The sequence below is a fragment of the Athene cunicularia genome (genome assembly GCF_003259725.1).
Source record: "Athene cunicularia isolate RWA chromosome 6 unlocalized genomic scaffold, athCun1 chr6_part2, whole genome shotgun sequence".
Taxonomy (NCBI): domain Eukaryota; kingdom Metazoa; phylum Chordata; class Aves; order Strigiformes; family Strigidae; genus Athene; species Athene cunicularia.
Window position 1 is genome coordinate 1,190,393 of NW_020799106.1, and position 27,011 is coordinate 1,217,403.

Consider the following 27,011-nt stretch of genomic DNA (forward strand, 5'->3'; position numbering starts at 1 on the left):
GGCTGGGCAGGAGAAGTCCAGAACTGGACAAACTATTCCTGAAGCAAGTCGTATCAAGCTAGAAGGCAATGGTGAGGCAGATGAACTTGGTTTCATCCGTTACAACTACTCAACAAAATGCAGTCACGCTGTCAAGCAGGGAATTTTAACCCAGTATTTTTTTTTAAATCTGAAGTGTTCAGCATTGGCCTGTCTTTTCTCTTCTTAAAAGCTGTGATAACTACCTCTCTTCTTTCTCCTCTGGGATCAAAGCTAGAGTAATGCTGATTTGCTTCTGAAAAATCTCATTTACAGTAAATAAATATTCCCAAAACACCATCTATAATTACAATAATGAGAAGAGATAGCTGTATTTCTGTTCTAGCCTTATATGGCTAAATGGATAAAAAATGACAGGGCAGCACAAAAGGATTTGAGCAGCTCTGGGTTCTGGCAGACATCCCTTGCTGTACAGGGATACTCCATACAGTGGGGGCAGAAGAACAGTGTGGTCTTCAAAGTTATCTGTATCTTCACCTGGAAGCTTTATGTACCCACTAACTACGTGCATCAGATCTTTTACAGCAGTTAGCCCAAGAGCTCTCCTCCTCACAGTATTTGCTTTCCTTCGCTATGACGTAACACAAATTGTACTTTCCCTTTGAAAATCCACTATTAAAGGCAGAAAAATAAATTTTAAAAAATTATTTATTAAAATAAAGCAGGCCACACCAGTCCTGCACAGACATTTTAGGACTGAATCCACCACAAATTACGTTTGTCCAAACCAGAACACACTCATAAAAGCACGGCCATTTATAGCAGGTTGAAGAAACCGTGTCTTAGATTAATATGTCTGGGTTTACTTCCTATTTTCTTTGTCTAGCATTTACCTTTATTAGTGAGCTAGTGGCAAACTGAAGATGGTTATCTGCAAACATGCTTTTTATTATGTATATGCTTGCAAAATACACCACACTGGTGTAGTGTGTCGCATATTTTCACAGAACCAGGCCAAGGAACTTGTCTCCAGCTACTTCAATTAAAAGTGCTTTACAACATTAGGAATGTTTTAATAGCCAAACAGAGCAGTGGGAAAATCCACACAGATTTTAATGGGCTACAAGGTGGCCTTGAACCCTCACAGTATCTATTTAAAGTTACCAATATTCATTTAGTTGAATTTGGTTGCTTCGTATGTTAACTTTCCACAGAAATTGCATCACAATGACATCAATGACTCAAAAGACTTCCATCAAGCTTACTACAGGCAGAAGAAAAGCACAAGAGAGAACCCAATGTCTCTCCTCACCCGCCCCACCCCGCTGGCAGGCTTTCTTCAGGCATCTTTGTGAATGCAACAGTAAATCTACAACAACCAAAAACGGCCCGTTAATTTGAGGATATACCATGGCAAAGCTATGAATATTTTTCATCTTGAACCTCATTTCTGAAATGATCAATCAGGCAACATTATGAGAAGTTTTATTTCTGAAGCAAAACCCTCTGTTTTGAAGAGCAAAGCTAGATGAGGGCATAAAAAAAAAAAAAGATATTAAATAAAATTTTTCTTCAAGCTCTGAGACATAGAGCCTACTAAAAAAAACCTGTCCAGAAACGTAAGCGGAAACCACACAATCAATTTCCTGAGAGAAGAACCCAAGGCCAAACCCCATTAATTCCAATTAAAGAACTCATCCCAATGAAGTGCACTGTAAATCAAACACAAAGCACTGCAAGCCCACTTTCAGTCCCAGTAATTGAAATATTACTGGCAGCTGCCTATGTGAGCTGTTTTGCTCTGTGCAAGCTGTTCCCGCTGCCATGCGGCTCCCTTCAATCCAGCAGATAAGGGGCTAAGAAAGCTTGTGGGGCTGATCACCAAACGCAGCTGCAAATTTCTCTCTCCCTCTCCAGCTTCCAAGTCAGGGTAGCAGCAATGTTAATCAAATGAAGGACCTCTACAGATAGACTTAAGTGTTCCGAGGAATCAAGGTCAGAGATTAAAAAAATGTAAGAAAGATGTGTGAGCAATGTCAAAAACAAAGTAGGTTGTTTTTGTGGCTCTGTGAAAACTGTTTCCTAGCAAATATTCAGACACTTAAGTCAACTGTTCTGAAGACAAATTCTATATATGAGAATAAAATATTTAAAATAGTATGAACCAATATTGGAAAAATGTAAAAAAAATTTTTAATTACTCAACTGTCAGTAAACATACAGTACAATTACAAGTGTCTATACTATTTCAATAATTATTATAAAAACATGCACATTTGTTTTGCATTAGCTTTTTCATAAAATTTTAGGGTGGAAAAGCACCCCCACATTTTAAAAGGGTAATCAACATTCTGGTCTTTGCAGTCTCACTGGCTACAAATTCAAAATTGTCTTATTTTCAACCGTTTCCACCCCAGAAAGCTGGAGCCAAAAGGTCCAAGGAACCTGCTCTTCGGTGCTTCCCATGCTGAGGCAAGCAGCAAAGCTGCAAGGGGCTCCCAAGGGCGCGTTGCCGGTGACGCCACCGCAACGCGATTTAATAGCATCAAGAGCCACACAAAAGTGACCTTGGAACACATCTAGTTTAACTGGGGAAAAGTTGAACCTGCTTCAGTAAACAGTTCTTAAATACACTGCTTCCGATTATGGTATAATTAAAATAGAGTAGTTTATTTATAAAATTTAATTTCCAAGGAACTAAATTAATCCCTTGACGTTACTTGAACTGGCTCCAGTAATTTCTACAAGCAGAAGGAACCATTACAATCATGTGGTCTAACCACCCAGTTAAATAATTTCATATGGGTATTTCCATCCCCAGCCTGTAACTTCCCATCCCCGGGCTGGGCTTACTTTGAATGTTTCCTTACAAAGAATATAACCGTGTCCTTACACTGAAATCAGAACCCCCCATGAAGACTCCGAAGGCTACCCACGCTGTAACAGTACACCAAAATCTGCAGTATGGGTCGTACTTCAGGGAATACTTCCCAGTCATAAATTCATGGCATTTCACATGTGCTATGTGCAAAAGCATGGATACACAATTTCATACTTAGGGTCCCCACAATTAACTCCGTGTGCTTTATCTTAACTGCCACAGGCACTAAAAAAATACCTTTTTCTTTACTACTATAGTTGAAGACATACTTGTATTGTTTCTTGTATTTTACCATGATCTCACGAAAAATAATATAATAACTGCACGTTATATTTTATTAAAACCTCATTTTTCTCCTACAAATAAAAGTGAACGGATTTATAATGAAGTAGTATGGGCAGGCAAATTTCACCCAGTAAAGGGACTGAGCAGGGGAAGGATGGAAAGTTAAGGCAGAAATGAAAATACTGAACAGGCACCACCTTCAACCTCAAGAACAGAGCTAATCACTAAACAGAGCTTTAGTCTAATATATAGGATGACAAAACACTTGGAAAAAAGAATAAACTAAGCATCTTGCTTTTTGTATCTGTACTCAAAGTCTAAAGTACTCCACCCAAGGCTAATTAGAACATATAGCTAGTGCAGGCACATCAGAATCAGTTTTGTAGGATCACTGTAAACTCAGAAAACCTAGAACCACTTTTCAAGGAAGCAATGCATATCTCAGCCCAAACCAAGCTCTAAGTCACGAGATAATTTATTCCCAAGAGAAGAGTCATTAGTGGTGCAAAACTGACGTTGTTTATGAGGAGACAATTGCATTACCAGTTAATTAGATTCCAATTCTCCTGCATAAATGAGCTATACAGTTTGCCCATTTCCTTTCATATATTATACATTCCATAAAAGACATCTATATCTTAACTAGTGGGTTTTTTCCCCTCATTTCTAATCACTTGAAACTACTTTAAAAATTTGTTTGATAAAGATGAAATTCAGTCCTAGTGGAGTACTGGTGGTTTCAGACCAGAGCACCCACTACCTTCAGTGACAAATTCAACCTCAGCCGCTTTGATGGGAGATTGTACAGATGCAGAACATCTCCAGTTTAACTACAGCAGTGTTTTGAAAAAGGAAAACACATGAGTTACTCTAACGACACAACAGCTGAGAAGGGATCTGTAGCAGGTCAAAGACACAGCAAAAGCACAGAGGGTCCTTGACAAACTCCTCTCCTTCACAGTCATCCAGAACACTGACTCAGTATTACAGAAGCTTTTCTTCCTTATACTTTGCCTTTACATATAATCAAACGAGGTAGTTTCCTAATTACCAAATTCTATACTGTTAAGGCACAGGTGTGTGATAACTTGGTCAACAGGCAGGAAGGAAAACCTCCCCAGAGCAAAGTCTTGTCTGACAGCAGATGGTATTCATTTCAGCATGTTATAAAAACTGAGGGCAAGAAAGCATAGTTCAATCTTATCTTTAATACATAGGGAGAGGAATATATATTTTATGAAAGTGCTATGTTAAACCACAAAATAGTCACAAAGAAGATTAATTATGAGCATCACCATAAGAAACTACTTTAAACTGTGCATCCATTCATTGTAGAGAAGATCTTCAGAGTCAGTGAAATTCATGCTCCACATTCAACCCCCATGCAGCTTCCATGGAAAATTTATCAACATGAAGAATTAAATGGCAAATTTAACTAATTTTTTTTTGTGTGTGATGGGATATTTTTGATAAAGCTGACTAATTATTTCCATCTTATATATTATAGAAGTGTTTTTAAAAAGAAAAACTGAACTCTAAATTTAGCTTGCTATTTTGAACGGAAGCAGGGTTTTATGCTCTTTAGTGTGATCTAATGTTTGGCCACTGAACGGATGTCATTCTATCTATGAGAATTCATAAATGTTAAAGCTCTCAAAGTTAAACTATGAATTCCATTTTATTAACTACATTTGAAATTACTTATGTTATTAATGACTTAATCACAACAGGCCCATCCCTGCCAAGCACAAATGGGAAGAATTCATTATACCTCGGTGCCTTGCAGCCAGCAGCACGATGAACAGTCCAAACAGACAGTCGGTGTCACAACATACCATTAAGCTAAGCGCATCAGTGTCAGGAGGAACGCTCCCCTTTTTATCTCCTCTTATCTGGCAAGACTAAAAGGCAGGAGAGGTAAAGCACATGCCATGTTAACACTAACACACACAAGGGCCTCCCTTCCACTCAGCTGCAGTTATCAGCACACGCACCAGCATCCAAACAACCTGCTGCCATCCCAGCAGTGACACTGCCAAGCACGGCTGCACCAGAAAAGGCTCAAGAGGGAGAAGGAAACAAAAGAAAAAGAGTAAATTCTCAGTATTGCTTTGTCAAGCAGGTTTGTACCTTGGGGGGAGTAGTGGTGGAAGTCGTAATATGCTAGTTAATACCACATAAAAACCTGAAGCAGGGAGAAGACTGGGAGGGGAGAGGGAACAGAACAGCATTTCGATGTAAAAACTTTATTTTATAGTGTATAAAAAGGTACTAATATTTAAATCTGAATTAAGTGAATCATTAAATGAGTATGAAAACACAAGAAAAACTGCTTACACAGTTGTGTTTCTAACTTAAGGCAGAGATTTAATTTTTTCAGTCTCAGAGTTGAGGCGAGGGGCAGAAGCCGTTTGTATGAACACAGAAAGGGCATGCATAGTGGAATCAGGGAACACCACACTTGCTAAAGAAAAAAAAAAAATCCCTCAAATGCTGGCATCCGCTCAGTAATCTTGCTTCCTTATGGAACCATGGCAGATTTTTTTTTTTTTGTACCCAAAGAACAAAGTAATTCATTCACAGCCACGTAGCAGATGAATTATGCTGAGGAAAGAACCAAGTCTGGAAAAAGCTGCAGACCATAATACTGTGGGGGAAAAGGGCTGCTGTGTGGAACAATCTCTTATGGCCATCGCTAAACAGAGAGGGCAGAGCAGCAGCCTCCAAAGCCTTTCTATCAAAACAGTTATAAAGAGGAAAAGTCACAAACATTTTAACTTCAGTCATTGCCTACTGCCTTTTGAGTACATCCAGCTTCACTGGATAAGGCTTTTTTGTAAAAGCTGAAAATACACACTGCAATGGCCCAAACCTTGCTGTCTTTACAAGTCTGAAGCAACAGCTCAAGACATGACAGTTTATTCTCTGTCCTTGCTACTAGAGCTAACTTTTCAGGATGAAAAAATACAGTATTGACAGGAGGAAAAAGAAACAGGGCATTATCCATCCTCCTCTGCGCCCTCATTTTAGATTTCAACTGAATCAGGTTTATATACAGTAGCACAGTAGAAAGCCACAAATTTTTGTAGTACACTCTCCACACCACTCACTCTTCAATCTCCTTTTGCTTTTATCTTGCCAATCTCCTCTCACTGACACATTCCCTCTTCTTCTATGGGGGGAGAGAATTTTGGTCCAACAAATGGTTAAGTAAATAAAGGACTGAAAAAGGGAAACTAATTATATAAAAATCACATTAAAAGGTTAAAAGGCAAACACCGAGGAGAGCCACTTTTCATCCTCAAGAACCAGAGGAGAACCAGCTTCCCTTTTCTGCAGTTTGACAACAATATTCTTGCACTTACATGAATAAAAATGGTCTTCTACCCTTTGTGACTGAAAGTTAAGCATTACCTCATCCACAATTCAAGAGGAAGGCCTAAAGGTTGTTGGCTGTATTACCCTTCTTAAATAACATTGTTGGAATTTACTATGAGCAATAGCACTAGAAAGCCAAGTCAGAAAAGAAAGGACTGAATGGAATAGGGCAGAAAATCCAGAATAGTTAATGCTTTATAGTGATCATTCTCTAAGTCTTTGTCAGGAAAGTATGGACCTAATAATTTGCCAATGCTTTTTTATTTACAAGTAGTTCAAAATATTATGCCCTTAGTTAATCACCAGTATTACACCATACTACTGTGACTTCACATTGCTGTGCAGTGTTCATAGAAGAGAATATGAATTTACTCTTCTGTAGTTGGTAAGAATTTAGCTGCTTGATTTGTAACATGCTTAAGTTGCAAAAAAAAATGGTCCCTTAAAGTCCTTTAAAAAACATGAAATTCAGTTAGAAGTACGTAGCTGGTGCAGTCAAACTGAACTCTTTCCAGAACCTCGCTGTCCTCTTTCACTGCTCTGAATATAAAACTTATTTAATGCAGGGATGGTACTTTTCATTTTTTTGTTTTTATGAACTAATGGTGGGAAAATATGCTGAATTGTATGGCACATTAATGCCCACCCACACTTGCTCTTCCATAACCCACGGAGCTGTTGGAATAAACATCAAGACAGTGACCCTGGTCTCTCTTCTGGAACACAGAGTATAGAGAAACCTGTGCTAGCCCTTAAATGCGGCTAGCACCAAAACCATTATTAGTAGACTGGTATGCCTGACAACTTATTCTGGAAAGTTCTAGTCTAATATAGCTCTTATGACACACACCCCCAAGTGTGCTGCATCACAGATAACAGCATTTTTCATCTCCAGCCTAATAAACGTCAGGTTGAACTACACAGACTTGTATGGAAGCGCCCAGAAGAAGAAAAAGTCTGATTTCTAATCTACAAGTTCACGTGAACCATAATATTCTGCAGCAGGAAACATCACCATCCTCTTCCCCCATTTAAAATTTAAATAAGTATATTTAGAAAACAAAAGATGTGAGGAAAGATTTCTAATCAAATCTGCTTGTAAGCTAGCGTGGAGGAAAAAAGAATAAGCGTTTGTTTAGAAATCAGTATTTTTAATAAATTCTTATGGTAGTCTTGAAACCTTTTTAGGCTAATGTGTCTCAAAGCTTTATTTTAACATGCTAACATTTAGGCAAACTTGACACAAAGGTTTATTTTAACATGCAGCTCTACAACTGACTTAAAATGACAAGAGATCGTATGGATGCTGAAGAATCAAGGCCTATTGATCTGCCTAAATGTGCAGATCCACTGCTGACACAAAGAAGACAACACAAACATGGCTGGGGAAACACTGACCTTCCATTTACATACATATAGACCAGGGGAAGCACAACTGAAATAAACCATTCACAGATGAACGGCTTATGAAGAGGTAGGGAATTGTATCAGCCTAACGATGCCAGGGCAAAAGTGTGTCTGCGCATGCATGAAAAAAAATTTAAATATTTGGAATATTGAGCTTATCTTCCTGTGCACAAATTCCTTTCTTACACAGTTGTATAGTTTTCTTGTCACTTAGAGGTAAACAGAAGAGACAGAAAGCAAACTACTGACATTAGTGACAAATGTGAAACAATGAGTTTCTCCTCTAAATGACAACAATAATATTTTCATTGAAGAGTTATCATTTCCTTGAGTGCCATACCTGTTGAAGTTAATGTCTGGATAACTAGAATACTCAGACTTCATCTTTGCATTGCGACGTGGAAAAGTACAGAAGAAAGCATTGGCTAGAAAACTAGCAATCTGTTCCTGTGACATTGTGATGGAGTGATTCATCTTTTGTTTCAGTAGAGGTATTGGCTACCAACAAAAGAAGTGAGGGGGAGGGAGGGGCAGGAGAGAAGGGAGGGAAGGAGAGAGAAAAATAATTAGCTTACCCATTTAAAAAAAAAAACAAAAAACAGGAGCACAAAATTACATTTGTTAAATTAGAGCAAGAGTAATTTAGGCCATTGGTGAACCCTTTAATCAGCAGCACCATTAAAGTCAAGAACAGTTTATTCAAGACAATTTGGAAAAAGCTTGCTTGACAAACTGCAGATTTCTAATCAGTAATAAAAAGACAGACCAGCAAAACACAACTTATCAAACAAAACCATGGGGAATGGAGAGGGGAAAAATAAAATAGATGGGATGTTGCCAATCACAGGCAACTTTAAAATCTGAAGTAAAAACCCACTTGCAATAGCTGTACAGTTAAGCCCCTTCAGGAGTGCCTTCAGCTACGATATCCATGCATTATAATTCACAAAAACATGGAGGTCACACCACAGATCACTCTGTGACTTGCTTTGAAGTTTTTTCCATCCTACTTGAAGAAATAACACCGAGATCTGAAGAAACTGCATGGTTATTCTTTCTTTTATAATCAGAATGAACAAAAAGCTCTGCTTCACTTTGGTCCTCAGTTTGGAGTTTTATTTGACTCTACGAAGGGTTTCTATAATATAAAAAACCAAAGGGGCAGAAGGAACCAAAAAAGCCTGGAAGTGTTGGACATCTTCCATTTTATCAGGCTTTAGCCTCCTGATTTGGAATTTTCACTCACCACATTCATGGCATTTTATTTTTTTGAATTATGTGGTAATACTGGGGGGGTGTAGAAAAACATCCTCCTGACTGCTAAGGAATCCAGTAACAATTATGATAAACCCACTTGACAGGAGAAAGAGAAAAGCGTTTTCACCTCTTCTTCCAATACTCTCTGCCATCATCATTAGCCTAGCTCCAGGAGAGCTGAGCAGCTACTTTTAATCCTGTTAGCTGTGAATACAGAAATTGCTACTAATTTAGACTGTTGAATACACAGCCCTGTTTACTCCAAAAAACCCCAAGTTTTCCTTCATTCTTATAACTGCTACATTCACTGAATCTCATTCTGTCTTCTGGATATTTAATTAACAATCTACATTATGATGTCTTAAGTCACACAGCTAGAAGGGAAAAAAAAGACTGAGAAGATCTCTCTAGTAAGTTCTACAGGCCCATAAAATTAGGATATTTTGGACAGCATGTTATACTGGGACAAATTTAGCTTTATGTCTAACCAGAAACATGAGTCTGACAAAGTTCTTCACAATTTACCTAACAGTACAACCTAACAGTACATCATCTTTATTAAAGGCATTACTACATGAACTTGCAAGCCTTGATCTTGACTTTGTGTTCAGATACTTTACAGCAGTATAACTTCCCCCATCAAGTGACTAGTAAAGATATTTTAAAGATATATTCATAGTATCTACTGTAGGACTCCTGCATCATGTTTTAAGATTATTCAGGTATTTCAATTCATAAGTGTGATTTTCAAACCTGAAAGGTTTCATGGTCATTTCATTTAAGAACAGCAAGAAGCAAGTCCAGCATATAGAAAGTGTTACTGAAGGTGAGGCTAAAAATATGACAGCGAGATAATATTTTTTTACATTCTATTCTATCGTTATACACATGCATTGTTCATTCTGCTCCCTAGGCCTCAGCTACATTCAACACAAAAACTATTAAGAACATGATCCTGATGTTTTGACCTTAGCCATTACTTAGTTTGCAGAAAAGTGGTCTGCCACAGAGCACCTGGCTAGCTGTGTTTACTTACCTGGGTGCAGATAGTCGGGAGACAGAGCGCCAGCTTGACCATATCGGGAAGAATGGACTGGAACAAGTGCTGAGCCTCTGCATCTTCAAGAACCTGTTAAAAGGAAAGAAAAAAAAAGAAAAATGTCTTTTTACCTCAGAAACAATGATTGCATGAAAAGTTTGTGAAAACAGAACCCATCAAAAAGAAATGAGAGAAAAAATTAGGTCCTATTAGCTTCTGTGGCATTTGCCATGGTAGTACTGCATTTTACTCACTGCATTTTACCCTGCAGTATTCCACTCACGGAAATACAGAAACAATCAAAAGTTGCAGCTGAGGAAACATGTCACCAAATGCCCTATAAAGGAACCTTGAATAAGTTCTTATTGGACTCTTTCCAAAGCAACAAACCAAATTCTTAACTGACAAAAATCACTATCTAACCACAAAAGTACTGGAATGATTTACTTGACTTCCACATCCAGGTCACAGTCCAAGCCAGGGACCTGTGACATCCCCCCTGCCAGCGCCCGGCTCAGAGCAGCGGTCCTCAGCAGCAGCAGCGGGAAATGCTACGGAAGCACAGCCTGCAAGCCTGGGCACTTTCTGCTGGCCATCCCTACCACGTCCCTCAAGGACTAGAGCTGCTGGGTTAAATATGCGAAAGAGTGCAGCCTGCCTGGTCCCACAGGCTGAAGTTGCAATCTTTTCAGTCTCTTCCTGCAAGACAGCTAATCCTGTGACTACTGTAGCTGCCCCTCTCTACTCGCTCTAACATTCTTCCTGAGAAGGAGAGACTAAAATTGAAAACACTCAAAAAAAAAAAATAAAAATGGACACACACCAGTGTTTCACAAAGCTTTATACTCAAGATCAAGTCACACCAAACCCTTCTGTTCCTATTCTCAATCCCCTTCCCAACACTGTCGGGACCACTGTAGACACGTCTGGCTGCCAAAGCACATCAGGCCCATGGATTCAGAGAAAGTCCAAGACCCTCTAAGTTGCAACTGCCAGTTCTGAGCTCAACATCGTGTACCCAGGGTTTAGATGAACCCACCCACACCCCCAGTCATGTCCCACACACCTACTTTTACAAGGTGCAAAACGTTCTTTAAGCGGGCAATGCTCTTCTAAGACAAGTTGGGATAGGCACATGAATGGGAGGTTGTGGAAAGCAACATAAAGCAGTGCAGCTGCAATAGGCAAAGTGCACAAAAGCATGCCAGATCCTCAAATTCTGCTGTGTGAACAGGCTGACCTGCGATCAAGAAGAGAAAAGCACATTCTCCATCTCTCTGTGCAGTGGTGCAGTTTTTCCCCTGATACAGGGATCCAGGCACCAGATGGGGACTAACAATTACACATGAAAACTACAGCAGACCAAACAGATCAAACAGCATCAAGGTATTGCCGACTTCAGTCTCTGCAACTCTTAAAAGACTAAGTGTGAAATCACAGAAAGTGATCTTCTCAGTCATACAACCAAACCTTTGTAATTCATATTTTAATGGGAAGTTTCACACAGACTTCAGAATGCAAAAAAAGACACTGGCAATTTTCTTGAGAAGAGGAAAATACGGTGCCGAGGATTCAAAGCATATTGTTCCCCATAAACGCCAAGCTGAAAATATTGTTTGAAGGCTAACAGCTTCTGTTCTTCCAAGATCATTAAAATAACTGTAGAAGTATCTCTGCTCTATTCCCTCCTGTTCCAAGTGATATAAAGGGGTAAGAGCTCTGAGATAGTTACGAAACACAAACAAATGCTCAAAGGACAAACAACTTATGGGAGGAAGGGGGGAAATAAAACAATCCCAAAACCTACAGTTCCTTTCCATGCATTATGTATGCTGCTTATGGAGACGTACAAACAAGGTTTTAATTTAAAGTTTTCAACTGAAACAAGAACTTACAAAGAACAGCAAGCCTAGGAAACATGAAAATCATATGATATTGTAGAGGAAGAAGCCATGTAATAGTCAAACTTTTACTGAAAGTCAACTTTTTTTTTTAAGGTTAAGAAATGAACACGATGCATCTCTCCTGTTGTTGGCTGCATATGCACCTAAATATTTACATGGTATAAGTCAGACAGTGAAAATTGTGACCTAACGTTTAACATCACCTGCTCCAGATGGAAACTTTGCTCTGCTTTTAGGCACAATGTTTTTAAGTGCCATAAAGTAACCAAAATGAGCATTTAAAGACCAGAATTTCAGATCTCAATCCATAAAGTGAATACGTAAGTTAAATACATTCAAAAGATGACATTTAACCTCAGATGTCTACCAGGCTGTCAAATTCTGCTATTCTCTCCCCTTTGGGTAACACTTCCTCTCTTTCACAGTTGACATATAAATAGTGGCTGCTATGCTTTGCTGACTGCCACAGACTATACAGTATCACTTATCTGGTGACACATTATGGCACTGGACTTTGTCATAGCTGTCAAGACTGCAACCTTTTCTTTATGCTCCTTTGAAAAGAATATAATGATTAGTATGAGACAATTTCTTTCCATAACAGAAGCAGGGCCAGTAACTGCACAGCTCAGTTCTGATACAAAATTCCTAACTGTGAAGTCCAATTCTCAAATTCTACTTTTCCTTCTCCTTACCTTCCTAACGTTGTACCAGAACACACTCTCCTCTACATTATTTGCATGTATGACTATTACTAGACCCCCACTAATGACAATCTCCCAGAATTGTTCTCATTGCACTTCAGACAGATTATTCTTACACGTAAATAACAAATAAGGTGGTGGAGTTTTGTGAACTGCTGTGTGCCGTGAAAACCTTACTACATTTTCACAAGTCAAAGAACGCCACAACTTGAAAAAGATGATCAGTGTGAGTGCTAAGGTCACAGACCTGGCCAAGAAACTCCTAATTCTACATTGCTCTCCAAGCCACCAAGCAGTCTAAGCATCCCTGTCTGGAATACTCCCCTATTTAGGCAAAGGTCTCCTAAATATGGCAGGGAAGCACATCAATAGTTTTCAATCTCAAACACAGTTTGTTTCTGCCTGGAAATGTTGTAAATTCACAAAATAGCTGCCGCAGGGAACAACTGAAGAACTCCGCTGTTCAGCTGCATGCGCTTTTTTAAAAAAAAAAAAAAAAACAAAACTCCCCTCACCTTTCTCCCTAAAAATGACTCATTGTAAAACTATTCAGTCCTGTGCTTCCCATTTATACACCCTGAAGCTATAACCCATTATTGAACAGTGGCAGTAAGCCAGAAATATGTATCCTTCCTTGAATTAAGTTTCTAAAAAACCTAAGCCACTTCAGTCACGGCCACATCCATGTAATCATTACCTCCCCTTCCTGCCCATGGACAGCTCCTGTACAGGGAACATTCCTGTGAGGTTTCTCTGACAAAGAACCCCTGGCTGCTTGGCCCTCATCTTCTGACCACTAAACTAGCATGCCACCACAGCTGTAGCTTTGCAGACCAACCACTGCCACCGCATATTCTCAGCCATGCTCAGTGCAACACAAAGCCTGGTTTTATCTGTGAGTCTTTTCAGACTTTGAAAACAGCAAAAAGAGAACCCTCAATCATGGAAAGTAAAAGGATTCCAGGACATGGAGTGCTGACACCACAGTGCATCTGACAGCCATCCCACGATACAAATGCCAACCTGGGAGAACCTAGCAACAGCACAGAGAATACCTGGTCACAGAACTTTTATCTACGTACAACCTTCTTCAAGGCTACAACTATGCAAAGATTAAGAGGAAGGATTGGATTTCCACTGTTAAAAAATAGCATTTGTGTTAACTCCAGGAATTCTAAAATACAAAATGGCTGTCAACAATTTTTGATAAAGAAAATACATGAAGTATCATAGCAGTTTTGGTTTTAAACAACTGATCAGTTTTTCTCCTTCCCTTATGATGCACACATGTTCCTTGCAGCTTCCTTCGGGGAAATAAAAACAAAAATACATCGTTGAGTCTATTCATAGTCCTCCAATCATGCAAAAAATTTAGGAATGAAATAAAAGCAGGGGTTATACCCCAAAGGAACAGTATATGGAATCAGAGTTGCAAAGCATGACTTGCCTTTTGCCAAAGAAATCACTTGGTGATTTCATCTGTATTTGCACTGGAGTGACTGACTAAACGAACATGACTTAGGGCTCCAATTCACAAGATGCAAATGGTTCAGCGAGCCGTAGCAGAGGTAAGAGCTCTTGGCCAAACCTGCATTGCGATTTTGCAAAATGAACATTTATACTGCAGCAGAGGCCTGACTAAATGCCGCCGTAAGTAATGGCCTCGTGTCACTATAACCCAGTCCTCCAAAACGTAACGGGCGAGTACGCCTGACAGGCCTAACAAGAAGGATCTGAGGTAGCGTGGGGTGACGGTGATGGGAGAGTTTAAATCTAAATCTGACAGCTCATCAGACCAAACAAACTGCACATACAGAACACAACTTCGGACAGCTCGCTCTATCACATGGGCAGGGAGTCAGCACGCCAACAGGCGACCAGCACACTAAGACAGCAATGGCTTAATGCTTTCATTTGTTTGGGTTTATTTCCCCATATTAGCTTCTGTGGCACGACAAGGACCAACTGAACCACATTCTTAAGGATGAATGGGAAAAGCAGAGTGCCTCTCGGAGGCTTGGCATCTTATTTCCTAATAGATTTTGACCTCCTTTGTCCCTCCCAGCTGACTCGAGCACTTTTCTAAGAATGACTTTGTTTCAGTTTGTGTTTCTAAGTGCTCTGTATCATCAGTTACTATACTGAAGCATCTCTGCAGTAACAGCTTTCCCAATTAATGTAAGATATCACACGGTTGGAGGTGGTGATAGCCTCCTAACTAATTAAACAAACCGTGTAACTTCTATGTACTCTAGTCACAGTGAGTTAATTCTCCTCATTTCAAGAATAATTTTTGTCTTTTTCTTTCTTCACTATCTTCAATTTGTCTCAAACACACCCAAAAAAATCTCTGTATATTTTTACAGGGCACTAGGATCCACATGATGAATAATTAACAAGACTGAAACCTAGACGCAAAGTGGGGGTCAGGGGGGTGGATTTTAGTGCTCACTCTGTTAAGTTAATGAACTTCCAAAACTGCAGGAGAGAATAAACTCTCATCTGCCTCCCTCAGTTCCCTTAGAAAACTAATTCAGTGGGAAACACATTTAGCTGTCAAATCCATCCCATTTCTTGAGCACTTGTCTGATTAGAAACCAGGGGAAGGACAAAGTAATCTTTGGAGGGAAGAGGGAAAAATATGTAACACTGGATTATGCGGAGAAGAATCTTATTTGAGAAGAAGAATGCCTCTGACATTTATCAAAACCACAAACTGACACTTCAAAATAAAAAAGGAAGACAGCTTACAAGGCAGAGGTTAATTCATTTTTGTTTAATTTTTTTTCCCCCTGAAGGCTCATTCATGTATTCTGCCAATCCAACCAACCCTGGAATGATCTCTCAGGTGCATCATCCCTAACAATGGCAGCTTTGTTCTCAAAGCTTCTCAAGTCTCTAAATAAAATCTGAAAGAAATATGCATATTTATATTTCCATCTCCTCTTAATGTTTTTAGAAGTCCAATTTATACTTCTAAGGTACTGGAAATCTGACCTCAACCATTTTCATCACTAATGAGTGAAACCTCAGCCCTGATCCTCTACAGGCCACCACCAGACTCTACCTACACGTTCTTGCAGAGCAATTCTATCACGAGTAGAAGCATCACAAACATTCCCAAAGTACTGGCACAGTCCTTGGAAGAGAAGTCAAATATTGCTTTCTAAATACTTTTGAGTTACTCTTGGCAAGTACAAAATAGTAGAAGGACAGTGACCTTGTTTCTCCAGCAGGGCTGAAGGATGAGGAAGAAAAAATTTTACACGTAATTCAATGGAAGCAAAGAAATCTGTTTATCAGCCCCCACCCTCAAAACAAAACAAAAAATATAGCTTTTTAAAGAATATAAAGAATATAGCTTTTTAAACCAGAATATTTATATTTACTAGATTTTTTTTTGTCTTTTCCTTTCTTTTTTAAACAGGAGTGTTCTCAACGCAGTGAAAAACTATGGAAGAGATCCTCATTGTCTCAAAGCATTAACGATCCGTAAGTACTTAATTCACAGTAATTAAAACTCTGTACCTGGTACGTGCATATATCCCTTCCCTGGTAGTTCTGAGTCAATAGTCTGATGCAATAGTCATTGCACTGGGGCTTACACAAAACATCGCTTAAAAGATACTCAAGTGTTTTGTTGAGAAAGTACAGAAAACCAAGAATAAGCCTGTAATTCCGGACTCAGTGCAACTTCTCTACAATGCTTAGCCTCTCATGTTCTGAATGTGTACAAGATGCACATTCCCCCAACCCCAGAAAACCTCGCATTTTGTTCAATATGGGGACAAATTCCTTTCTGCTACTGTAAAAAGAAAACCCTTCATGGCACACTCAAAAGACCTTTTCAGTTTAGATTTTAAAAAGGTAATCTGATGTAATGAAAATTGTTTGAAAACATCTGGACTAAAATGAAATCCAGGCAAGGAGCAATGGATAGGCTATTTTCAGCCTTGGGACATATTGCTTCTTGCTTAAAAGCCTACATTTGTAGTGCTGACATCTCTGTACAATGCTCACTTCTGTTAGCACTGTCCACACAATTATAAAAATGATTTATCAAAAACCCAGTCACCAGAACAATTTGGTACTTTAGAATTCCTTCTATTCCAGTATAACTGATTACAGCAATCATTTTTTCAAGCAGGTCATTCAAACAACAAAACATACAGGAAAGACTAACATGGTTCGTATGACCTGCTAGGAGCCAAGAGCGGGGTAAAGCCTTATTAGAACATTAAAATCTCCCGAGATGTGCATGTATATATTAGCAGTAGCAGGTAGCAGGTGTTCTTGAACAGCTTGGTCTTTTTCAAATGCATGAAAATTCAGAGTGCAACCATAATCTAACTAGACTCTACTACAGCCACATCTTCAGATGTTGCATTTATAGGCTTTTTTTTTTTTAATGAAAAAATAATGGTAAAAAATCGGAAGTTTAATTACCAAAACTGTCCAGGTAATTTCCAAAATTTCTTAAGGTTATTAAGTTTATTAAATTGAGGCTATTAAGGTTAAGACCACACACACAAAGGATGTGTGGTTTTGTGGCTGTTCGAAATTTTGCAATTGGAGTATTTCATTGACAAGACAGTTCTTAATTTCATTCAAATCAGCTCAGTGATCTCAAAATGCAAACCAGTTTATCTTAGAGAGGAAGCAGGCATACTTGACAGTATTTGCACATATGATTTTTCTGCTCAGTTCTCAAACATTTAATATGCTTCATCTTCACTCAATTACTTGCATCTGACAGTTTCTGAAAGTACCAAGTTCAGCCCAAATGTGCTAGTATACTATGGAGCAACACACATTCCAGTGAGAAACTAGTTTGGCAAAAACATGCACTAAGCCCCTTCAGTGGCTATCATCCCAGGTTTTACTAGGTTTACGCCACAATTCAGCAATTCAGTAACACACATTTGTTAGGGTTTTTTCAGTGAAATAAGATTTTTCTTCTATTTATTTTAATTGTTCCTAAGTGTAAAGCATTGACAAAAAAACATGAATCATTGTAATATGCTCCACCACTCCTCACTATTCTCCTTTAGTCTGGAATCTGCACAGAACTCCTGCGATAGAACAAAGTGATATCTTAGAAAGCGTGCACATATCCACATGAATATTGCTAGGCCAACGTTTCAATAGTAAAGATTTACGCAAATGAAAAATAATTTCTAGTACAAGAATTAACTTCAGTTTTTCAAGATAAGGAAATCAGGCTTTTGGAAGAGTAAAACATCTGTAAAATGGATGTGTGGTATTTATGGAAAACAGAAAAAGATGTATTTATAAATGAATTTACATATTTATCTTGCATATTAGTTTATGTATTTATGTAGAAAGTTTAGAAAAAGTCTTAAGTGAGGTTCTAGAAATGTGCAGGTAGACAATTGCACAAAGCAGACAGTAACAAACCCTCACATTCTAACTGTTCTGGACTCGGAAAGGGATCTAGCATCCAGAATATGATTGTCATGCAAGTTTTAATGGAAAGCAGCAGGGAGAAACGGGACTCCTTTTCTACTTTGGTTTCAAAACTAATTAGTTGTAATTGCAAGACAAGCATTTTTAATAGTCCATATTCTATGTCATGTAAAAGCATAGCTAAACAGTGAAGAAAAATAGCAATATATTCCTTCATCTGGACAACAGATCTTGTTTTCTTGCTACATAGCTTTTCATCAGATTTTAGGATAAGCTGGGATTTGTGGCATAAAAAAACCCACTAACAGCCAATTTTGAGACTAAAACCAGTGAACTCATGCTTGACTGGAAAAGGAGAAAAAGGAGCACAGCTGAAGTGGTCTGGTACATTCTTCCTTTTCTTTCATGCTGAAGGCTCTTCTCTGCAATTAAGTATAGACAGGGGAAGAGGGTCTTTTTAAAGAGCACGATCATGTTTCTTTCAACCTCATAGAAAAATCCAAATGTTAAGAGTTATACAGCTGCTTTCATAACAGAAAAGGATTCCTGAATGCTGAATGTGTATGGCAATCAATATGCAGATCTTGGTCATTACATAGATTGATTGGCTTCAAACAGCCGTCCCAAAAGACATCCATATAGAGGCACTTCAAACACACACACACTTTTTCCTCACTAAAAGCCAAATCTAACAGTTGGAAACTGAGTACTGAGGAATTAGAGAGTGTCTTTACAAAGATACCGATAGCATATCCCCTTGAAGTCTTCTTACTTGCATCAAGTAGGCACCAAGGGTTTAAAGTTCTGCAGAGACTGGAAAACCTGTTGTACTAGAAGAACGAACAGTCATTTCCTCTTCACCCTCTCTTACATTAATTTTGGACACCACTGCTACACCCATTCCTCACTTCTCTCAACTAAAATTAAGAGATTAAACTGTGCTAGCTTTCCATGTTCCTCAGAGGGAAACCATTACATACCTCTACATCATTCCTGACTCCTCTCATTGTATCTTCTCTGCTTCACAGACACAAACTTTCCAACAAGATCATCAAGCTCAAAGGGGCCAGACAAACATAAAAATAGTTATGGGTACAATGTGAACATCTGCAAGATGTATTGTGATCCATTTTTCAGTTGACTCACAGAAGCTCAGAGACAATCAGTCTATGCCACACAAATTTTCCTAAGCTCCAATCTTCAGTCTATGCTTCTTAAGAGATCAAACTTGCGTCTAAAATATTTGCAATTTCCAATTACATGAGTAGTCACCAGAGATTACAGTTTGTCTTTTAATGACATGCCCAAGAATTGGATTTAATCCTCGTCAGCACTGAAGAACACACAGGCATTATTTCAGAGTAACGTTTTGAAGAGAAGTATTTGGGAAATCCTAAATGCTAACAGTCCTGCATGCATAACATGAATCTCCTTCTGCTTTGCATATACAAAAAAGCAAAAAGAGTAGCTAAAAAAATCAGATGACTATATAAGATCCTTTTCTTTCACTGAAGCATATCAGGAAAGCCAGTAACTTTGATAACTTGCAAGTATGAACTGAAAAGCACGTGAGCATTACCCTTGTTTTCTGACACTAAAATCATGCAAATGCTATAGCCCTTCTCCAGGTTTCAAAGGTCAGAAGACTGAAATTAAACCACTGAGCAATAAAAGCATGCATTGTTTCACTGCCTGCAGAGTTCCTTTTTGTCACCGTCTTACATATTTTTTCAGTAGATTTATTATTAACATAAATATTGCTACTAAATCTCATGATTTTAGATGGGATCAAGTCAGTCAGTCTGATACGGCTCTGCTGAAAGGACAAGAACAAGTTGTGAGGCTGCTCACCCACTGGTTCACCTCACCAGAGCTCAGATATTGATGACGACAGAAGTTCTATATCATGAAGATTCCTGAAACTTCACAACATAAATCCTGCTGACTTCAGTTCTTGTATACTATGCAACTGAAATGGAGTTTCAAAGAAGGATCACCCTTAAAGAAAGTTATGCACTGCTTATACAATGTCATGTCATTTTCAGATTTAAACACTCTGAAACAGCAGGACAGATGCAAGCAATAAGACCAAGAGCTCATGAAACAACATTAACAAGAATTATGCTTAAGCTCTGAGAGACTTTAAAGCAATACAATAAAAACAAGGCACGTCCAGAACAAACAGGTCCAGTCTAAAGCAGCAGACCGTGTGACTGTCTAAAATGATAAAGCTCTACTTTTCCCTTTATTTAAAATTGCTGCTGTTGGAGATTATTTTAAGACTTAAGCCTTGAATGATCTCACTACACTTTTTATTTCATGCCTTGGGAAAGAGTAAAAGTATTTGGTCTTGCCTGGAAGCAGAAGGGCTAATTGGCAAGAAAGAAAAATAAAACCTACTACAGTATGTAGCACTGTTCACCAAAAGCACATCATAAATTCCCAGCCTATCATCATTCACACAAAACCCATCTACAACACACTGTGGGTCCCAAGACAGCTCCATCCACAGTGGTTTCCATATGTTTTCTTTGCTGCTTGTTGTTTACTCTTTACAGTCTGGTTTCTAGGTAAGTTGTAGGAAAACTGATGCAAGGAGGACTTCCAAGCGTCAAGAATTTTGTGAGTAAGAAGAAAAATGTTAGCACTAATAATTTTCATCCACTAAGTAATAAGTTGAATAAATCCTAAGCCTATTTGCCAATATTAACAAACAGAAGGCAAAACAAATCAATACAACAGAGTGGAAATTCCAGAGAGGACAACAAAACTGTCAGATGTCTGAAGCAAATAAGCTACCAAGAGCTTTATGTATATTACTGATGGGTTCTATGAACCTTTTAAAAAAAAAAAAAACAAAAAAAAAAAGACAAGCTCCCAAATGTACTTCAGTATACAAATCTGAATTTTACTTCATGAACTGACAGTCAGAAGAATCTGTCGAAAATAGTGCGAGGGCTCCCTCTTCTGACCACGCCTTGAACAAACTGTAAAACTGGTCAACCCATCCATGTTAGGGTATGTTGTTTTGGAAAAAAATCCTGGTTCATATACATGGTAGTTATTTCCCATTAGTTAAGAAAAAGTCCAAAATGTTTTAATCTTAAAGAAAATTAAACTTAAGTTCAAGAAACTGGTAATTATTGTTCTAACAAGGAAACTGATTTGAACATTACAAGTAGGACTTAAAAATATTGATAAAGGTGAGCTGTGCCCAGAATCAGAAGATAAAATAACAAACGGTACTTTGTAATTTACCAAGTAACCGACCTATTGAAATAGTATCTGGATACAGCGGCCTTAAATCGCAAGAATAGACACCGCTAGATTTGCAGACCCAGCTCCCTCGTAAATCAGACCACAGAATTCCTGATCAAGAATGTATTGGAAGTCAACAGTGCCCAAGAATATAACTAGATGTTTGAGGATCATAAGACTCTGTTTTAATCTCTTATTTTTAATATATATTGGTGCCTATTTCCCCCTCTGCGGAGCTGCTGCCCCTCCCGCTGGGCTGATTACTCAAGCCAGCTTTCTTTTCAACCAACCCTCTCAACTTCTGCTGACCAAATGTCACCTGAAACAGTTCCCCTGTTCCTTCAAAACCATGAGATAAACCACTGAATACACAAGGCAATGGTAAGCCCTTAATCATTAACTCCCAGATACAGTAACTTCAAAAGCTACACCTCACTACAGCTAGTGCATTCAGGTAATTTCAACAGAGGATCTCAACTGGTCACTCAAGCAGACTGCAAATAGTCTTTGAAAGCAGATGCCTTGTTAATTTACACAACTTGAGAAGTTCACACACATCCCTTAAGAACAGAAAAGATTGAATTATTTCTCTACACAAGGTATCCCCTCCACATGTTCTGTTCACTAAATTCAATATGTTCAATAAACAAAGCCAGGGTAAGGTTTGCTCCTGTAGTCTACAAGGAGCCACTGTCTTACAGTGCTTCACTGTTCCTTATTTAATATACTGCTGCACACTCTTCAACTTGGTCTAAAAGCCATGTTTTGGAACAGCTCTCCTCTCTTCATTTGGGAACCTCACAAAGAAATCATCATTCCCAGGTGACAGAAATTGCCTTTTCACTCTCAGTGAAAGACTGATGCCTGATACATAGTTCATTTCCCTATTGTTCCTCTCTTCTCTGAAGACAGCTGGTATTACTTACTCTCCCTGGTTGATGATCTCTGAATCTAATCATCCATAGTTTCTGAACTCCCAGGTGCACGATGTGAACGTGTCAGGACAAACTCAGTTGCATCTGTAGCAACATGATGCAAATCTGGTACATTCCTGGGTCAGATATTTAAATAGTTTGTCAGTACTTCAAAGCATTCTAGTAATTTAAATATGTATTTTTAATAACACAAAACCAAGCAGTTGAACAGGCCAAGTTAATTTTGGTCAGTACAAGAGTCAACAGGAGCAAAGAAGCCAAGTGTCCAGCCTCTACCATCCAGGCATGACAGCCTGAAAACCAGAGACACCCCACAGATGGAGAGGGAGCACTAAATGGACAAGAGGGGCGAACTCAGCAGCTTTCATGGCTAGCAAATACCACTGGTGCTTTTACAGGTACCTTCTGTCAGTAATAACAATAGTGTGTTGCATGCAAAACAAAAGTCATTCTGTCAAACAGTAGTTCCCATACACAATGGAGACCATAAAAAGAACAGTTCTTCTGATCACATGAATTAAGCAGACATCTATTTTAAACATACATAACTAACAAAGTTAACTTGGAATCACATTTAGTTTCCACTGAACCTTAATGCAACTTAGTTAGCCCCTCCCAAGAAAACAAGCATGTGTTTTAAAAGCACTTCTGAGGTGGTGGAAGAAAAATACAACAACTTCTATTTAATCTTCCAGAGTACTCTAAATCACATAGCTTCTGAACATCAGTCAGGAGCTACATTAATAATAGCTGAACTTGCATTTGCCACCTACTATTCATTTTTCTTTTCCATCCTCTTCCAGGAAGGCAACATGAAGTCATAAAAGACACCCCAGTCTTTCAAAGTCTCTACAGTTTCCATCATCTCAGCACAGAGCAAAATTTTACTGCTAGACCAACAAAGCACAATCTAGTCAAACACTACTGCAATATAGCACTAGAGCTGTTTAAAAAACAAAATAAGAGAGCAACACTTTTTAAAACAAGAAACCATTACACTGGAAATATTAATACAATTTATTAATAAATCAGGTTATCATAAAAAGCATTTCTCACCTTACCTTCAGTAACCTTAGTTGTTACTGAAGCACCCAAATTACCTGCTTCAGGTTTAAAATTAATCCAGTTTGTAAAAGCGTAATTATCATTTCAAAGTTACTGTCCACACCATGATGATGATTGCAAAACCTTTACTCTTGAAAAGGGAATTAAGCCAAAAGCATTGAGCTGTATAGACAAAGCAGTCACTTATGCTTTACTTTCTATTTTAAAGGTTTACCTTCTCACAGAAGTCAGTAAGAGCACTGAAGTCCCATTTCTTGGAATAAGCAACGTTGTATCTCAGTATAGCCTCCTAGGGAAAGACCACAACAAAATAAACCTTAGAGATACTTATTAACAGAAGAAAAATGGTTTGATGACATTTCCTTTTTGAAGGAACAGCACCATCTCGTGGCTAACACCTGTCACAGAGCCTAACAAAATCCATAAAACTGTATTAACACGTTGTGACTCCATTTTACTGATTCCTGTATTTTAGGTTTAGCATTGAATAAGCTTTAGTCCACAGGTTTTTCCTCCTAGCGGAAAACAAGACAAGGCATGCTTGGATCTGCCTACAACACAGTGTAAACATTCCCCATCTCATGCTTGATCTCTTTAAAAATACTAAAGAAGTGTCCCTCAGCAACATAGAGGTTTTACCCACTTACAAAGATTCAGAACCACAATAAAATTAAACAGGCCCTTTACAACAACCACCACCTTTAAACAAATCTCAAGAAAAAATACCAAATCATATAGTATTATCAAGGGAAGTTCCAAACTCCCTCACCTGTGCAGTGCCCTACCTTTTGGTTAGGGAAAAAGGCTACGTGCTACATTTAGCACAGTAGATACTGCTGGACAAAGAAGAGCTTTCTGTAGACTTGTAAAAGACAAATCTTTTTGATAATACCTAGTAAGTTTAATGGTAACACTTAAGACTCACTTTTAATTAAAAGTTTTCATTCATTAGGGAATCCCTTGAACATTTTTTTAATTTCTTTTTGTAAGTGATTAAACCAATAGAACTGAGCCAGAATCACTAACAGTACACAGAGAACCTAAATGTACTTATATGTCTACAGACTTGATTTGAAATTGACAAGCTTACCTTCAAATCATGCGAGCATGTAAATTTGTTAAGTAAGGCAGTCTGGATTAGTTCCCATCGACTTCCAGCAGTTCTATCTCCATTCTTTAAAACAAAAGCCCAAACCAAAGTCAGATTAAGTTACTCAAAACAGAAAGACATATTTACTAACAACTGTCTTCCTTGCCACATTTTTTTTTTAAACTAAAGTTTATTTGTGAAGTTATTTAAAAATAAACCACATATTTTGAGTAACTGGAGAGTACTTCTGCAACTTCCAGTCCACTGCATTTTACTTCCTTCAGAGTTCCTTTTTAATTGAAGCATTCAGAAAATTCACAGGGCTCTCTCCCATACGCAGCACACTTCCTCTTATCATCTCAAGGACAAATAATGTTCACTGCACTCATGAAGAAAGTGGATTTTGCAGATAAAACATAACCACAGTTTATAAAATCAGCAACTCAAAAATACAGACTGAACTGACTTTATAAAAACGTCATATTAAAAACAATAAGGGCACAGATTATAAAAGCATATTGCTGTGGCTGATTCTTGCACCAACCCAAATTTAAGACATCCTGTGATTTTTCCTCAACAGAAAGTCTTATTGCCCACTGCAAGCAATAATGGTATTTCTTAGGAAACTACCACAAAGGCAGAGACAACTCATCTTGCTCAGCTGGCAACAAAGATCTTAACACTTCATCTCGGAAACATCAATTAAATTAATTTTATACTGTATCTGTAAAGTTGATAAATGAAAAGACTGGGAGTATTTCCTAGAGGCTATAAAAATCCTCTGTTCCAGACTCAAGTATCAATAATCATTATATCGTCTTCACTAGAGGACATCCTTGCTTATTTTATTCACCACAGACTAAAGTATTTCTGAGGGTATGTTTAAGTAAGTCTCGAGCAGCGACTGGTATATCTTGTGCCCAACAAACCATGCAGGGCCAACTCTACTCCTGTTGAGTAAACTCTACCACTGTTTTAGAGGTGTATCTGTCCACTGTCCTGCTACCTATCAGCAATACCTGACAGAATATTATAATCAGAATGTGGTTACAAATTCCTTTCACATCTGTTGACATCACAAACTGCTTCACAAAAAAAACCCAAACATAAATAAGTATGTAAATATGTAACTTATATGGAGTATAAGTTTTTATACTTTGTACTTCTGTACTTATACTTCATGTAAGTACAGAAATATATAAACATCATAAAATCAATGGCTAGGGAAAATAATTCCCAGAAAAAAAGCAAAACAACTTCTGCTCTGCCTGAGGCATCATGACCCAGAATCCTGCTTTTTGGACCAGGTATGTGCATCTTTTCGATTTTCCAGTTCCATACACACAGTTTGCTAACTGAACAAATGCAGTCAACTGAACACTCATCTTCATGTAAGCAAATGTATTTGATAACACAATTGTAAATACTTTATCTTACCTCATCCTCTACAGGATATAAATTTTGCTCTGAGCAGGGCATTTTAACGTGTTTGTTGTCCCACAAATCTTTGTAGTGAGTTGGAAAAGGTTTAGGCACCTCTCCTTCCCTCAGAAGATCTACCTGCAACACAAGAAAGGGGGAAAAAAAGCTCAGACTCTACTTCCAAGTTTTTAAATGGAAGAAATAAAAAGTATGCAAAAACATAGTTAAAAAAGCTCTTCGACAGCCACTCTTTTTGGAAAGAGGAAGGGTACAAACCAACCACATGATGGATATTTAGTTAAAAAAATCCACCTGTTACTCTCATGTTACACCTGGTGAAAAGAACACCACCTTACCATTTGACCTCTTGAAACACACTGAAATAAACACATGCCATTATTTTATGCCCAATTATCAGATACTCTCATTTATGAATTAGTTTTATAGTTTCACCCAAATATTTTCAAAATGTAGTTTCAAATCTAACCACAGACATGTGCAGAAATAACATCTTTTAACCTAATACTGAAAAGAATGAGAAATAAATAGAGATATAGCAGTATTTTAAGTTCACTCCACAGAATATCAGAAATGTAAAATTAAATAATGCAATGTTCTTGAAGACTTAAATCTGCTATATGGCCTTCTGGCAGCACTTATTTCCTCAGAACTTGCATTTAAACTTTTAAAGTACTTCTGTTTGCTGCTTATCCATGACCCTACAGGTTTCATATTTCATTTCAATAATAATTTGACTGCGTATTACTCCAAATGATTAAAGGCAAATATATCAGATTTGATCTAAAATGCAGTGGTAGAATTGATAGCAGCTCCTCTCCATTCTCTCTCTTTTTCATATCTTGACTACCTTAAGCCTTCTGAATATCTTGAACCCAAATCAGAATCACATTAAAATGAAACCATAACATGAAAGTGTTGAAGTACAAGTTTTACTTGCAGACGTTATTTAAATTCCCACC

General features: G+C 38.1%; 1 protein-coding gene across 1 annotated transcript in view; it reads right to left on the bottom strand.

The window, feature by feature from the left end:
• The window catches only part of PARG (poly(ADP-ribose) glycohydrolase), a 55,372-nt gene that overhangs the window by 22,361 nt on the left and 6,000 nt on the right, over positions 1-27,011 (bottom strand). Inside the window, exons 4-8 of the mRNA XM_026852068.1 lie at positions 26,047-26,169; positions 24,610-24,693; positions 23,734-23,808; positions 10,224-10,316; positions 8,271-8,428 (exon numbers count right to left, since the gene is read on the bottom strand). Coding sequence (XP_026707869.1) covers positions 8,271-8,428; positions 10,224-10,316; positions 23,734-23,808; positions 24,610-24,693; positions 26,047-26,169 — 533 coding nt within the window. The remainder of the gene's footprint in view (positions 1-8,270; positions 8,429-10,223; positions 10,317-23,733; positions 23,809-24,609; positions 24,694-26,046; positions 26,170-27,011) is intronic.